Source organism: Orbicella faveolata, unplaced genomic scaffold (assembly GCF_042242905.1).
Source record: "Orbicella faveolata isolate gen_17 unplaced genomic scaffold, um_ofav_v1 contig_13, whole genome shotgun sequence".
Lineage (NCBI taxonomy): Eukaryota > Metazoa > Cnidaria > Anthozoa > Scleractinia > Merulinidae > Orbicella > Orbicella faveolata.
This window is the reverse complement of record NW_028301540.1, coordinates 1623041-1640106: the sequence shown is the minus strand read 5'-3', so window position 1 is coordinate 1640106 and position 17066 is coordinate 1623041. Positions and strand designations below refer to the sequence as shown.

At 38.8% G+C, this 17066-nt stretch overlaps 1 protein-coding gene across 4 annotated transcripts; it reads left to right on the top strand.

The window, feature by feature from the left end:
• Positions 1 to 1118: 1118 nt before the first annotated feature.
• On the top strand, positions 1119 to 16332 carry LOC110047824 (uncharacterized). 4 transcript variants are annotated; one of them, XM_089283993.1, is made up of 7 exons: positions 1121 to 1216; positions 1877 to 1978; positions 7303 to 7420; positions 7616 to 7685; positions 10820 to 10847; positions 13689 to 14150; positions 14849 to 16332. In XM_089283993.1, the coding sequence occupies exons 3-7, from the start codon at positions 7347 to 7349 to the stop codon at positions 15118 to 15120; spliced, it is 906 nt and encodes a 301-aa protein (XP_089140119.1). In that variant the 5' UTR covers positions 1121 to 1216; positions 1877 to 1978; positions 7303 to 7346; the 3' UTR covers positions 15121 to 16332. The 4 variants fall into 4 exon arrangements, with proteins under 4 accessions (XP_089140120.1, XP_089140119.1, XP_089140122.1 ...); XM_089283994.1 differs by lacking the exon at positions 1877 to 1978 and having other exon boundaries at positions 1119 to 1216; XM_089283996.1 differs by lacking the exons at positions 1121 to 1216; positions 1877 to 1978 and adding an exon at positions 6873 to 7107.
• The last annotated feature ends 734 nt before the right edge of the window (positions 16333 to 17066 follow it).

Here is a 17066-nt window from a genome sequence, read left to right as displayed (position 1 = left end):
GCACTTCAGAAAAACTAAGAAGCAATTTATTGTGAAAATTAAAGTTAAGTTTAGATTTAGATAGGGTTCCAATTAAGTTAGCATTCAAATTTTCATTTCGTAAGGATGGGCGTTTTATGTAATCGTATTTCAGAACGGAAACGTAGTTTAAAAAAGAAACAGTACACTGATTGTTAAAAACCGATTCAAAAGGCCATTGTGAAGTGGTTTATCATGATATTTAGTTTAATAATTTCACGGATGCAAGTTACAAGGAAAAATCCACACAGTGGAAGGTAAAGCAGGGAAATTGAACTTTTTTACAAAGAAATGTCGTCGAGCAAATAACCAATGAGAGATTAGGAAACACAATTTACAAAATAACGATAAAATACTTTTTTAGTCGTTAATTAAGCGTTAATCTAAACCAAGAGATTATCAAGGTAATATCTTTTCTAAACACGAGGAGAGTTGGGAGAATTCTCGAAAGTTATGCAAAGCTGATACGTAGTCGAGGGTTTGCATAACTTTCGAGAATTCTCCCAACCTCCCGAGTGTTTAGATGAGGCTATGTAAACACGGAAAAAGTGCTCTATCGCTTTTATAAAATATTTCTCAAAAATACGCGCGAATCTAAAACGTCACAACCGTGTTTGCATAACCTCATCTAAACACACCTATCGACCAATGAGACGGCGCGTAGTAGCTCAGTTATTTTATAAAACAGTGATAGTAAATGATTTTTAAAATATAAACATAAAGAGCAAATAAATGTCCAATATGGGAGTAGGATGACAACTCGACTCTCATAACGGCTGAAAATCGAGTTTGGAAAAAATCGAGCTTAACTGAGGCCGTATCAGATCAACAACACTCCATGATTATCTATACTTATCTATGATTATCTATTAGTAATAATTATCTATAGACATACTTGTACTTGGTTTTGAGTGGCGTTCTTGCAAAGGAGCAGCCTTGAATGTGTACCAGTATTTGAGCACAATATATGCTATGTGCATGTAAGGTATGCTCTGAAACTGTTCTTAAATTGCTTTTAAGTGGTGCATTCACTGGCCTTAAGGGCGCCATCTTATCTTGCGAATTATATTGTACAAGATTTTGGACCGAGTGGGAGGAGGTAATTTAAATCTCATCTTAGATGGAAAGGATTTCAGTCGCAGCAAGATCATTCTCTATTCACCATGGTTTTTCTGTGCCAAATTGTCTTTATAGTGAGGTAGGCGGTTTTGATCTCAGTCAGGAGTCCTTTCACTCTTGTATTACTTTGCTTGCTTTTGTCAATGGTACCGAGAGAACACCACATTTAATCGAGTACAGAAACGTTTGATTGAATCACCTCTGGAGCAAAATGGTTGAGCATTCCGCTTTCCTGTTGAAAGACAACAATAATTATGGTAATGTCATCGGGTTTGTAGGTTCTGCATGTGAATGGAAACATTCCTTATGACAGAAGTTTGCAATTTACTTGGCTGTTTGCGGAGAGAATAAGAAATGCGACTCTGCACGCCCCATCACAGACATGATTTTCAGAGCAGTTTTTTTTTGTATTCGAGAAAAAAAAAATAACCTAAGATCGAGATGACAAAAGCACCTCATCATTATCATGATTTTTTTTACGACACTGTTGCTTGCATCAATTCTTTTTTTTTTTTACTACGTTTCATTAATTTTTTTATGATATAGGGACATGTCATGAACAATGAATTCCATTAGCTTTCATTTATTTAGTTGATTTACAGCTATAGTGTAGGCAGGTTCTTTTTTGCTAATTCTACCTCACACAAAATCGCCTCGTCATATATCCAGCAGTCTTTTACGCAATCACTCAATCAGTTGGTCACATGATCGACAAACTGTTCGAATTCGATTTACGTAGATATGAGTTGTGTGTCGGTCACCAATGGAATGAAGTATGGAGTTAAATTCAAGTCCCAGATGTTGAGCATTTACCTCAAAGACTAGCGCCTTATTAGTATCAGTAAGTATGACTTGATTTTTATTCCTTATATCGTCATTGCAACGGCTCTCGGTCAATGGGCGGACAAATGCACAAACTGCCCACAAACATTCGAAAGGGATGGATGATAAACGACGTAAGTTCTGTTAATTTGGAATATTGTTCTACAATTTTGCTGCAATTTTGTGTTTGTTTGATATAGAAAGCTAAAACAAAACATTTAGTATTTTACGCAATAACCGTATCGTTGTTCTTGTCGAAATACCAGTGCGAAAAACTTAACACTGAGTTCTTCGAAGACATCCATGCGTAAAAGTTTTTTATGGCGAGTGTTATGGCGTAGAATTTTTGTTTTCGCTCAGTCTACCCGCACATACCACACACTGTATGGTTGCTACGATACTGTTTTGGTCCTTCAATTAATAATCCCTATTAATGATATTAGCGGTGCTTCTGGCTTTTCGGATCAGCGACTGGAAACGGCGAAAGTGTATTCACTGAAATTGCAATCTGCAAACGTCTTTAGAAATTGTGCAAAGTTGGAAGGCAGGACTTAGAATCAGATCGAACTAAATGTAATACGGTGTTTATTTTCCATGTCATCTTGATCCCTCTATTTATATTGTTTTAATATAGCATCAGCGTTTAATGTATTGGCATTCACAATAGTTTATTTGCATTTTTCAATTGCTAATGCTTTTAAAATTTGAGATCTTTGAGCGATATAATTGAGTGGAAGATTTTTTTTAAGTAGCCGCCAAGAGTTGTTAATCTCCAAGGGCGGGCACACTTGTCGACCAAACAGGGAATTTGGCTTTCGTGGCCCTCCTAGATCTTTGTGGAACTCAGGAGAATTTTGAGTTAAACTCAGCGACGACAAACCCACTGTAGTCGCAATTTTGGCGAGTTCAAACTGATGCAACAAATAAATCATTTTGAGTGCTTCAGAGTGTATTATCTTCCATTTGAAAATTATATAGCAAACTCCTTAACTTTCTTCTAATTATTACTGATTTTTTTTTTTTTCATTTGAAACCGTGGTTTGTATTTATAACAATGAGTCTCCGTCTGTGAGTCACTCCAGAGCAAATAAGAAACATTGGAAGTGCCGTCTCGTCTGGCTATTTTAATATCATGAATTACACTGAATAGAATTCCAGAGATAGTGACCATTATAATTCGAAACAAAGCAAAAAGGTAATGTGAAACATGCGAGATTGGTCATGACAGTGTGAGATTATTCGCATAAAGGCATAAATGAATGAAACAAAGCCCTAACTTTCTCAGTCTCGTTGGCACCTTGTAACGTGGCGCCAACTGCAGCGATAAGGGAGCGCTTGTAAAAGAAAGCGACACAATGAAGTAATTAAAATACTAAGGGTAGTTTAAATCTGTTATGGCGATGTTCTGGCCAAATAGTAGTACCAAATACTTCATAGCTTCGATCAGGTGGAGCAGTACAGCGATCAGACAAAACCGAGAAAGTAGTATTATAAAGTTTCGTGTATGGAGTTAGCACTACGGCCCTCTTTACACGACCCTGGGTTGCTTTTTACTCCGGGTTGAATCACCACAGAGACTGCTAAAAATTAACACTTTACACCAACCCGGGTTGTCAGTCTGCAATGGCCTGTGGTTTGCTTCGAGCCTGACCCGGGCCAACCTTTCTACCGATCAAAAACTTAAAACATGGCCTGGAAAGATGACAAACAAAAAACCTAGAAAGTATAACGGAATTGTGGGAGGTCCTGATGTACAAACCAAAAAAAACAACAACAACAACAACATGGTCATTTGACTGAAAGTACCAACTCGGGTTAGGTTTTGGCCCACTGTTAGAATTGAAGAAATTTCGACCCCTCTCGCCGGATCAACCCGGGTCTCGACAAGGGTTACCCGGCAAGGGGAGCTGACCCGGCTTGACTACTGTTTTCATTTAAACGCTTATAAACATTTGACTGCAAAAGGGTTACCCGCCGCGATGATTCAACCCGGGGTGAAAAGCGACCCGGGATCGTGTAAAGAGCGCCCTAGGACGTAGTAGGTTATATCATTCAACCGATCGCATAAATTTGTTAAAGTTTTAAAGAAAACCTGCCTTGATTCATTGCGTAGCAGCATTAATAAAGTTCAGCGTAGATTATATACAGTTTTTCATTACTTGTAATATTATGGACAATGAAATCAAATATTTTGATTTTTAGCTGAATATCTAACCTCTCGCTGGGTTGCCTAGGATATAACTCGTTTTTATTTTTATTTTCTGGATTTATATCGTAAATATTGAAAATAATATATCTAAATTTCGGCCGAATTGGAAATTCAAATATCAGTACAGTAGCCGAGCGCAGGGCGTATCTAACTAACTGTACGATAAAATGGATAATTACTAATCATACCAGTAACTTCAGGGGCGAATCTAGCGGGAGGGTGCAGGGGGTGCGTAGCCCCTCCCCCCTGAGATGACATACGGCTTTCTAATGTAACTGGTATTCTGCACAAAAAAAAAACACTCAGTTAGGCCATATCTTAGTGGTGCACCTCCTCCTGAGAAAAATTCTGGACTTGATGGCAACAACACTCAAAAAACCATAACGCTTCAACAACTATAACCAGTGGCAATAAACAATGAGCCCGATAACGCCTTAAAGAATCATAGAAAACAAAGAATTTCGACATCGGTTGCTTAAGCAATTGTTGATGCAATACAATATTCCGGGATCTACAATGCTGCACCGGTTTTCAATGTCTCCATAACTAGACTTCGTTCCATCAGTCGCACATTTAAACCTCGACACTAGTAAGAAAGAACATTGTTGATTATATCAGGAAAATGAACTACTGGAAAAAATTCATAAGGGACTCTTGTCATGAGGGACACTTAATTAGTCATGACCCCATCGAAAACAGTGCGACTACTCGAACCGGGCCACTTGGAAAAAGAGTTACTGCGCCTTTCAATAACATGCGGGCTCTAAAATTCAAAGCTCAACCGACAAATGCGTTTTTCGCTACCGCCAATCAAATGTTCGGCAATCAAATGTTCGGCGTCCTCCCAGCTTCCTCCCAGCTTCCAACTACTGCCGACCACTGTTTCGTTGTCTGAACTGTGCTCAACGATTCGATTACTGTGCGCTCAGCAGTAGTCGGAAGCTGGGAGGAGCCGCCTAACATTTGATTGACCGTAGCGAGAAACACATTTGTCGGTTGAGCTTTGAATTTTGAAGTCCGCGAGTTATTGAAAGGCGCAGCAACCAAATAAAACATTACTTGAGAACAAAGGATAGCGATCTTTTTCTCTAATAAACCAATAACATAAACCAATAACTTTGAAAACCTCAGGAAACTTTCCCTTTTGCTGATTGGTTAGTTTCCATCCTAAATTTCGTACGCTTTTCAGCGGTCTCGGTTTAGTAGTCACAAAATGAGTTTTCAAGCTACATTTTCCGAGCGAGATTTATAAAAATTATGATAGGTCGCCGTCAAGGACTGAATCTCTAAGAGTGTTGTCTATAAGGCAGAGGAGTCGATAGTGTTTATTTCTTTACGTCAGACAGAGAGTTACTTGCCATCACAAGAAGGTACGAGTGTTCTCAGTTTACGTTTTAGCTGGTTTATCTAATTTCCAAATAAACAGTTTATTTTATTGCCATTTGAAGGGTTCATTGCTGTAATGTACAGCATGAATTGACTTTTGCAGTAACATAAAATATGAGTTTGAGTATGTCCACCCGCTAGTTGAAAAGGTCTGAAAATAGCAAGTAAAATTTTAAAACCACGAAATACGGCTGATTGACAATGAGCAAGAAGTGAGCAACAAATTTGGTGAAAACTCAAAAATCAGTCTTAGGTTAGGCCCAATCTACACTACGCCGGAGAAATTTAAAAACGACGTTTTAACTCTGAAAACGAATCGAATGTCTCCGTCCACACTACGCCGGAGGAATTGAAAACGAAACAATCTCCGGCCATTTTGGATTTGTGTTTGAGGAAAACTCCGTCAGGGAAATCTCACGATTATTATCGTGACGTCATCCTTTTCCAAAAGCTCCGTTTTCAAAATGTTTTCCGTCTACATTAAAACGCAAAGTCGTCGTTTTCAAATTCCTCCGGTTTGAAAAGCATTTTCGAAAAACTCCGTTTTCGTGACGGATTAGTGTGAACGGTAGGCCAAACTGTAGAAATAAGCTGCGTTTTCAAATTTCCCCGGACGGGACAAGCGCTGTGGACGGTACCCTACTTGTGAAATCTCGAAATTATGACTGAAGATGTTATCGCTGAACTGAAGGAAATGATGAATTTTTTTCAAATGAGACATTTCTACTTTTATGTCCTTGACTGGTGTAAAGCTTTTTTTTTTGTTTTCTGTTTAAATCAATGTATCCATCGAAACTCAGCAGTAAATAATTGCCAATAGAAGCATCACAAAAATTAACACTGTCGTTCTTTCAAACCATTTTGTTTAAAGGAAGAAATCGCAAAAATGGCACGTTAATCACCAAAGATTAATTTTAATTTATTTAGTTAGCAGATTCGAGAAGGTATTGCTACTCTGTCCCTTGGGTTCAATGTTTTACAAAACAACCCATTGAACAACTGTTTTCTTTCATCAATGTTTACTTGAAATTAATTCCTCAACATACATGTATTGCTTGCAAGTCTGCTAAAAAATTACGTTTTTCATTTTTTGTTCAAATGAATCTATTGAAGTGGTTCAAATCGGATTATTATCCTTATCAAAGAAGCTTTTCGTAGAAGTGTTAAGCTAAGTACCTACAGTGGATCCACATCACACGAACACAACATCGCAGCTTAATTCGCACGAGAAAAAAAACACACCGCACAATGTTTACCACTGAGGTGTGTATAATAATTGCAAATTCATTCAAAAGGATCACAGTGGCATAAAAGTCGGTTACTTTTGCGGGATTTTAAACATGCCATGTTCCGTGACAAAGCTAAAAGCAAGCATTTTTGGCAACGGAATAACATTTCAGTATTGGACATTCTCAACGAATACATACGCTATCCGCACTGACTGACATCCATCAAATTTGCGATACAGGGAAAGGGCTTACATAAGGTCATGTCTTCCCTGAGCTCACGGCGATAATAATATATCCAGGAGGAAAATATTCGCCTTTTACAAGGTGAACTTCAGCCAAGGGCAATAGTCTAATTGACCAAACTAATTGTACGCACAATGTCTTAGAAATTTAATTCAGTATTGTTCAGTATTCTCGCCTGGTTATAGGCTTGGCGGTTCTGCACCGGTGATTTTTGAAGTGAATTTATTACGGTAATAAGGCAGTGATCTACAACGCGAATTTTTGAATTAATTTCAGACACTCGGTGAGCTGAGCTGATACGCTACAAGTTGTATGCGAGGATGGCTACGCTGGGAAACTGTCAGATAATATTACTACTTCTGGCCACAACATGCTTGCGACTTCCAACATTAAGGTTAGTACTTCCGTTCAACATGTGGTTGCTACGTTTCTAGCTACATTCAGAGTACAAGGGTTCGAGAAAACCTTGGAGTCTTACGGTACTATAATTACAGAGGTGTGAGATAAGAGAGAACAACACACTCAAGCTGGAAGAAAAACTACGTTTTTCCTTTTTCACGAAATCTTAACACGCATTTTTCTTTCCCAGTTTGTGCCAAGAGGCTAACTCCACTGACATTGAGAAGGGAAATTCGCGCTGCAAGAGCGTAACTTGTTGTGTGAGTAGAAAAACATTTATTACTCTTTCATTCAAACGTAAGGCTGTTTAAAATTCAGCATTGTAAACAAAGAAGCATTATTTCAGCAAAGTCGTGCAAAGAAGTCGCAGCGCGGAAGAATTTTTTTTCGTGGAGTGGATTTTCGCATCCATGTTGTCATACGTAGATGTTTTTAATGTCTCTTCTAACCTGGTCATGAAACAACCCACTTTTACTCAATAGCACGCTTCCAATATAGAATAACACAAGCTCTTGACCCTGCTAGTTATTTTTGTCCTAAAGCGGATCACACTAGTTGAAGAGCAAAATTAATATTCTTGCCGCGTACAACTTCCATGTACTTCAAGTTTACCCAGTGTGCAAAGCTTGTGACGCAGTTTACTGGGTTTATTGGAAAGCAAGGTCTCCTTACTGAGATAGAAAACCGAGAAGAAATCCTTTTCAAACGTTAGCGGTGAACTACATCGTATTTATCGTCGTTGTTCTAATACAATATCAAACAGCCTTGTGACGAAGAAGCTGGATGTTTTTACGGAAAGTAAATATTCGAGCTGGCTGAAGATATTTCGAGTTCGTGTAACATTGAACATCCCTCGTGAAGGGTAAGGTTTCAGACGCTCTTTGCAGAGAAATGTACAATGTTGTTCAGAGCGGCCTTTTTGATAGCAACTTGTCAGCTCAGGCAAAACAATACGAACGTGCTAATTTGGTCAGCCAGCAAATGGTCTTTGTAAGACTGTTTACTTGAGAACAGTTCCAGAGAAAAACTAAGAAGCGACAAGTTTCACATGTTTGATTAAGGCAGATATTTGTCACGGAATGACCTTGGCAAATTTGGCATTGCGGTATCAAAGTCAGTGTTCGTTTGATGTAAATGTTCGTTTAACACCCCACCAACAAAAAGAGATTAATTAATTTGGTAAAATTATCTGATCAATAAGGAATGAGCAGTGCGTGAGCGAAGGCGTTTTTTATGCTAAAATCTAGAAAGAGTAAATCAGCAAGTAAACCTTTCATGTTGTGAAAGGCAAAGGAAACTTTATCGAGTTCATCCCATCAAGATGCGGTTTTCCTTTATAAGATTGTTATTGATAAAGGTACTTGCGCAACCTTATTGTCGTCAAACCTTTCCGCTCTTTCAGCCAAGTTTTGTGATTTGAAAGAAGTAAAGAAAATGACGTTTGTATTTCCTTGCGAACCGCATGCTGTGTTAGCGCAACGTAACGTATCAAGATTATAATTTTGGAACAAACCAGATCTCTGCTCAATCTTCCACGTACCCTTCATTATCAAGAGTGATTTATGTCGTAAATGGCTCGACTTATTATTTGTTACGATCCTTCTCTTCCTTTGGTGCATACATTTGCGGTTTTTACATTGTGCTTTAGGCTTTGTGAAAGTGAAACTGTGGCTGGTTCAAACGCTGCTAATTGGCATCAAAGTTGGAAGGAACAAAGTTTCCATGAATATCAAACCAAAAGTTCTTAAACCTGAAACGCACGAGGCCGATATTTTCAACTCTCTTCTTTCATGTCGAGGGAATATTTATTTTCGAAAGGTAAAGTTTAGAAGGAGTTCATTTCTTCCAACCTAATTTGTTTATAAATGAAAGCAAATAAACACAACAACTCAGTGTGGGTTAGATTCAACAGTCGCCTTCATTACGGAATGTTTCCGACGAAAACATTTGTTTTACTCAGTTTTGACTGAAAAATGTCGCTTAACGTTCTTCTTTCCAGATAACATACTAAACCTTAGTGGATCCTAACTGGCAAAGGTTTATTCTCTAACCAGTTAAACGGGATAAGCAGCGGCAAGCTGTTATCGAAGGCCTTTTGTGAGCTACTGAACCATGAAAAAAAAAAAAAGCGTGGGAGGATAGGTTGGGGGTGGGTTAATGGGAAGAACAAGGGGAGGGGAACGTCATAAATAGTTTTTTTTCCGCATATTTGAAATTTCCCAGTAACTGAAGCAACTGACTGAATACTGTTCTTGAGCAACTAAAGAAGGTCATGCTTTCGGTAAAGAGCGCTATATAGCGTTAAAAATCCTTTTCAACCAGAGTTTCTCAATTTATGTAAAATGTAACTTTAGGTACAATACGGCTTGCTCGACTCAATCTGTCGCAGATTGTCAGAGAAAAGGAAGATTTCGGAATGAATTTTGAACGTTTCCGCGGTTGGGTTGAGATTGAAAGTTAATCTGGGCCGAGTTGTTCGATGGCCGGTTAGCGCTAACGCGGAATTAAAAGTTAATCGAAGTATCATTTTTTTTGTTAAAAAATAAGGTTTTTCACTGCTTATGTTTTGTGTAGTTTGAGATTACTTAAAGTAAAAACAGAACGACAAGCAATGTAAACAGAAATTCTCACCAAAAGTTTACAAAACTGACATCAAAGTTCTCGCTAATTCTGGGTTAGTTTAATCGGGCTTTAAACAACCCAGCCTTGACTCTCGTGTGTTTAGGATTTCAAACCCGTTGTAAGTTCATGATCTTGACGTGAATGTAAACTGTTTTGACTTACCTCGTAATCCCTTTATAACCAGCACGTACTAACTCTGCACAGCGCACATCTTTATACTATGATGTGGTTTGGTCATCTGTTGAAATATCCTAGGCAATGATGACTCAACAAATGACACATGCTCGCGCTTCGAAATTCTGTTAGATCTTTTGCACGCGCAAGAGTGTTTTTAAAAAAAGGTGCTACCAACCGAGAAATAAACGGCAAATGGCCTGTTCAACGATGTACATGTTTTTGATTGATTAAAAATCGGTCTCACCTTCACAAAAAGCAATTGAATCAAATTATTCTTGATATTAGACTAAAAGGAACTCAGTCACAGTATTTTGAGTTACTTTGGCCACGTAAAAAATTATCTTTGAATTGAAGAAAACCTGAAAATAAAACTTTGCTAAGATAGAAAAACACCAAAGTGATAATAATAAATCATAAAGAAACAAGGATGGCTAAAGATGGAGAAGATTGACACGGATTACAAACGACGAACTTGAAAAATTTAGGCTAAACTTTACAAGACGTGCAAACCGTGACGTAGCTCTTTTGACGAGTCAGTTTTGCGCCTTTTTTGTCTTTCCTTCTTTAGGAACTCACACTTTCTTTATCATTTCAGGGGATTCCAGGAACACCAGGGAGAAACGGTAAGCTTTTCATACGATGTAAGTAAAAATAATTCAGTAAGTTATAACTGTATAGGTTCTGACAGGGATGCTATTGAATAAATTCTCCAGAGGAAAAAAATAAAGGCTGCTGTGCGTTTCACCACACTACCATGCGAACCTTACACAGCCTATAATGTACAAGGAAAGCCCTGTTCTTGAAGCTTCGTCTCCGTGCTAACGACATTGTGTATGCTAGGTTTGAAGATTTTAGAACTTGGTTGGTCCGTTTTTATGAGCGTTGTGAAAGTTTTCCTGCGCTACGAATTAGGGATAAATATGTACCGGTCGCCATCTTTTTTTCCTACGGAAGTTTGTCTTCTTGACAACAAACTTTGAGATTTTGTGGACGGATCAAAACTTTTTCTAATGTGATCCAATTCAATCCTCTTCCTGACATTGCTCTTTTTCACACTGGTTCCTGTCTTTTTTTTTTAAGAGTTGCTCAATATACACGGCTTCCGAACACCTAGCACGTTTCAAAATGTCTTGAAATGAAACAACCACAATTGATGAATCGTTGCTTTCGGTACAATGAGACCAGAATTTATCTCATGTCATGGTAGGGGTCGGATTTTAAACTCATTGGGTAGTAAATTCTCCAAGTTTCCTTACCGTGTTAAATATAGTTTGAAAATTGGAGAATGTATCAGTTGTGTTAAAAGTCAAAAACTTATTTTACAATGTAGGACTCCAGCTGCTGAGAATCTGAGGTATCTTTTCCATAAAAAGCATTCCGGATTTTATACTCTTGTGCAAAACCCCTCCTGTAATATAGCAATGTGCTTCATCAGATATCATCTGACTTTTAATCAGGAATATATTGCTTACAAAATGTATCAATTTCCTGTTTCACTTACTTGTAACACCCTTCCAAGCAATACAAATAGCTTATCTCAATGAAGCTATCTAATATTTTAAAGAGCAATTTTATATTTGGTTTTTATTAATGGAGACTAATGTGTAACACGCACTTTAAACGTGCAGTTTAATAAGATAGAAAAACACCAAAGAGATAATGATAAACCATAAAGGAACAAGGATGGAGAAGATTAACACGGATTACAAACGACGAATTTGAAAAATTGAGGCTAAACTTTTCAATATGCGCAAACCGTGACTGAGCTCGTTTAAAACTGAGAACGTGCTATGCAACAGTTAAATTCTCAAATCTGAGTGTTACTTTCCAAGTAGTTATCCAAAATGAAAACAAAAGAAAGAATTGTTTTACAAGTTTTCCTTGACGAATATAACAGACTATATTTTTCCCGCAATCCTGTTCTTTAATAAAAGATAGATAACAGATAAGAAGGTTTCAATCATAAAGCAAGCTACCTTGAGAGAAATAAAGGCTTTGACAATATGCCACAAATATCAAAGGGTGGTTTTTAATGAATGCATTTAAAGCTTTTGTGCTTCAAACGAAATTGTTAAGTAGCTTGGCAAACGCTACAATTTTCGAGTTAACCATTTCATTTATATCAAGTTGTTGTTCAGAGTATAACTCTCGGAATGATTTTCAACAAAATGTGCCGGAAATAACTTGCTTGCTGCCTCGTGTGTAATTTTGTGTTCAGGAATCTTTCTGCGGGCCCACTGTCGCCAAGCTGTCTCGTCCATCTTACTTGTCACGTTCTAACTCTCCTAATCAGTGCATATAAGAATTGCTTTTAAGTGGTAAGCAAAGTATCAAACCCTGCGGCTTAATCAGTTTTTCACCTTGCTATGTGCTTTTAGCTGTTGATGCATAAAGATTGTTTCAATTTTCTATTTGTCAAATTCAATTGCAGTTCTTTGAAAAATCAACTTGTGATTTCTTTAACAGTCAACGTTCGATTGCTTCTTTTAACGTACGTAATCCCACATTCTGGACTAAGATTGTTTTTGCGTGAAATAATCACCTTAAACATTATCTTGTAAATCTTTACATAATCATCGTTCACCAAAGTTGCTAAATGCATTTTTCCTCGTATTCCGTTCTTATTCAACCACGCCCATACCACATAAGGTCATATACCCAGTACAGATAGATATTGCCCTCTTGTGATGTAGAAGTCGGCATTTGTTCTTGAAACACGTTATTTCTAAGTCGAAGAAATGAAATCATGAAAAGCTCAACTTGAAACGCCCAGCTGGGCCGATATCTTAGTAGCAACTTAAAAAACTCCAGGAGAGATATTTAACCGCCGAATTTTTTGTGGATGGACAAACGCACGAGTTTTCTACTCGCATCGGATTGTTTTATAACCAATGAAATTGAGTTGTGTATGGGAGTCGACTGACGGTGAAATTTCCAGAACAAAAGTTTCCCGCAAAAGTAGCCGCGATAGTTACCCTGCTTTGGAATTCAGTGGCATAAACAACGGAATCGCATGGGCTAACATCCATGCGCCGAGCCGTGAAACCATTTGCTTAAACTTCTCTTGTCAGTTTTCCTATGATTCACGTATGTTTTCAACTTCTAGAATCATTCTAAGTATCCATCTACCTATACCTATATCAGCGTATATTTCTCCATGCCATAAATAATGCTTTACTGAACATTCTTCTTCTATTCAGTTCGATTTACTGATAGAGCTCTGACAGTCCCCCTTGACTGCCACCCAAATGCGCGCCTTTCTCTCTCAACCTTTCTCCTCCATGTTGCTTTGGGTCGACCTGGTCTTCTTCTCCACTCCAATGCTGTAACACAACGCTCCTCTCTGTTCCCCTTCATTACATGTCTAATCTACAAAATCCAGTTCCACCTTCAACGTCGGAGTCATGCTAAGTAGCTGAAGTTCTGTCATGATATTTACGCTTCAAAAATGTTTTTCTAAACAGGAATTCCCGGCCATCCAGGCCCCCAAGGACCTAACGGACCTCCTGGAAGAAATGGCCTCAACGGAATTCCAGGCACTAAAGGCGAAAAAGGGGAACCGGGATTATTGGGCCGGAGAGGCAAGAAGGGTCCGCCCGGGGAATCCGGTATCAATGGAACGAACGGAATCCCTGGTTGGAGAGGCAAGGAAGGTCCAAGGGGCATGAGAGGCCCGGCTGGGCCCCAGGGCCCCACGGGGGCTAAGGGGGAGCCCGGGACCCCCGGTCAACAGGGACCCCCTGGGTCTGACCGAATCCTCAGGGTATGCAATTGCGAAAGGAATGTCCCTACTCAAGTGTTCTACGTGAGTTCAGGCCACTGGATTTCAGAAAGTCACATGACAGGATTTCAAGATGTTACTTCCGCACACGGGGAATTTCATGTGAGAGTTGTTGCCCCTGTCACATATGTTCTTCATGTTGGCGGTAAGACTTCACTTATTTCTAACTCACCACTGCTGAAAAATTCTGAGCGAGGAGTTTAATTACGCCTGATCTTAACAAATTCTGCGCCGCAAGTACGCGGCGAAAAAAATCAAACAGCACGATTCCTTTCGTAGGATGATTGAAGAAATTCCACAGATTTATTTAGTAAGTTTTCCAGTTTCTGTACGCTTTGAGGCATTGTAGAACAAGCCGCAAGAGATACTGTCATCAACATTTCAGAATGAATAGCAAACGTCCTAATCGATTCACGTTAACGATAGTTAACAGTTATTCCCCACAGTAGAGGTTTCCAGTGGTGGATATTGACCTCGCTGCTTCGTGGCTCGGTAAATATCCACCATTAGCCACCGACACTGAGGGGAATAATTGTTTTAGTATATACCAAACTAGTAGGATAAAATATCCGCAAAAATTGACCCAAAAGACTACAAAAAGTCTTTATTTCGTAAGTTCGCGCGCAAAATGTGACCTTCGCCGCGCCAGCTCAGAATAGCAAACATTATTGAGTTTGAGTAACCAATTAGAATGCGCAAAAAGCACTATCCACTGGTGTGGTATACACTAACAACCTTTATTGTACAGACAAGTCGTCTGGGCCCTGCAGTCCATACACTTGGGCTAAAATCACTCGTCCAAATTTACAGCCTTCGTTTTCAACTTTTGCTTTTTGTTGACAGGAGATTGGGTAAACGACGATTCTGTCACACTGTTCTACCGCCTGCGCTGTGCGCATCGCAGACGAACCGCTTACATTCCGAACGAGGTGGGACACAGAATTTACAAGTTCAAGGAAGTAAATCGTCTGGAATCGGAGACGTTTACTCACGTCACAACAGCGCTAAGTCATCATGGCAAATGGAGATGCCAGCTAGAGATCAGCAAGGGTGTGGCCAGGGCATTCTATCGCTGGGACTCTCAGTATGGCGAGATCAGCTTAACCATGTGGTAGGTCCCGTTGGAACCTTCCACAGTTTCGTTGGTATGAGTCTTTTTAAAAGGAACCTAAAATAAAGACCTTACCAGAGGGAAAAACGTAGCTTTAGAAGGATCTCATCTTCTTCAGTGTGCGGTCGGCACAAATAATCATTTGGTTGACACAAATTATCAAATCCTGCAAATTACAGTTTGGTTAAGTTCCAAGCAGGACAATCTCACTAAACAGCAGATTGATCTAGTTGCCATCGACAGAAAATAGTTGCCATGCAAGAACTTTCACTTGACAGGATTTGGATGAGATTGGTCACGTGAATCTTTGGAGTCGTGCTTTAAAATGGCTTCCTGTCAGCACACGTGATTGAACATTGAACATTCGACATGGAATATTAATACCGTTAGAACGTTGTTTTATATTAGTTTCATTTGTTTGTTTGTTGCGTTATCCTGTGTTGATTTCTCGATAGAAATACCTTACAAGTGCTTCAGAATATTTAAAAATAATCCTCACTAGTAGTTTTGAGACCTCCGCTCCATTAGTTAAAGCAAAAAACTGTATGCCTTAATGGCAAAGTAATTTTATGTCACTTTCGAAGATTGTTTTTTTTTTTCTTAATTTAAGGGCAGACCCTAAGTCACACAGAGTACATAAAATTGAAAGAGAAAGATTTTATAATTGAAAGACGCGTAATGAAAACTGGTCATCAGCAGAATTACAGCGCGTTTTTAGATTTAATTTGACTGAGCGTAAACCGCCGCTAAAAGGGACGAGGCATTTTGTTCTTAGGTTTAAAATCTTACCTGTTCACAGCAGAGTAACGGTAGGCATTAATTAAATACTAGCAAATTGTTCACAATTTGTGTGATCAGCGCATGCGTAAATAATTGACAAACTGGCTACCATGTAGCTCGCGAGTTGAACGTTAGTTTATATTCCATTAATTTCTGGATTTTGATGGGAATAATAACAAGTAATACCTACATAGAGTTACCATCTGTACTAAAGAGATTAACGCGGTTTGATCGTGATAAATATTCACCTATGGTGAAAGTAAGTTTGTATAATCGTTGAATATTAACTGGAGGTCGCGTGACTTCTTTCTCGTTGTATATATCAACAGTATGTTAAAAATTGTATTTAAAAAGTGTTAGCTTTTGGAAGTCTGAAAATCACGAAAGCATGTATAAATTTGAAAGAAATATAGATGGATAAAGATGTTTGAAATAATGACTGTTTAATACCGATCTTTATTATGTGGCTGGACTGGTCTGCAAGAAAAAGGAGAATTCTAACTGGTTCAGTTAACGCTCTGAGTTTTGCAATACGGACCGCTAAGATCGACCCCGCACGAAGTAACTTCAAAAATTGCTTTTTTAGTACATTGTACAAAATAAACAGGTTTTGTAAAGTAGAAATCTTTTTACCTTCATGTTTGGAGGACAATTTTAGTTGAACGTTCACAAAAGCAACGTGAGAAACAACGTGAATAAATGCTTACCTTTCATGCGCTCGTATAACCGAGAATGGATCGCCGAGACGCATCAACTTATCAGCAGACTAAACAGAGTTATTATAATAAATACTTTATTGAACTGGCCTGTTCGGTCTAAAAATAGGGTCTTTACACGATCCGGTCACATTGTACAAAATCACACACGCTGGGAGGCAAGTTGCACCGTGGGACTTCCAAAACAAAGGCAGTTCAAGGTGGACTGGTACGAGTTGTTTTGTTTTGGAAGTCCTACTGTGAAACTTGCGTCCCAGCGTGTGCGATTTTGTTCCATGTGATCGGATCGTGCAAAGGGCCATGGTTTCGTTATTTTTTTTGCAGGTTTATGGACCGAGCGACAGCTGCGTTCTCTCTCTCTCCCTCTCTCCCATGTTACGCCCGCTGCGTAGGTTACCTCTTTGTCGGCTGGTCAAAACTTAATGTCAGTGAAGTAGTCGGAAACTCAAAAACG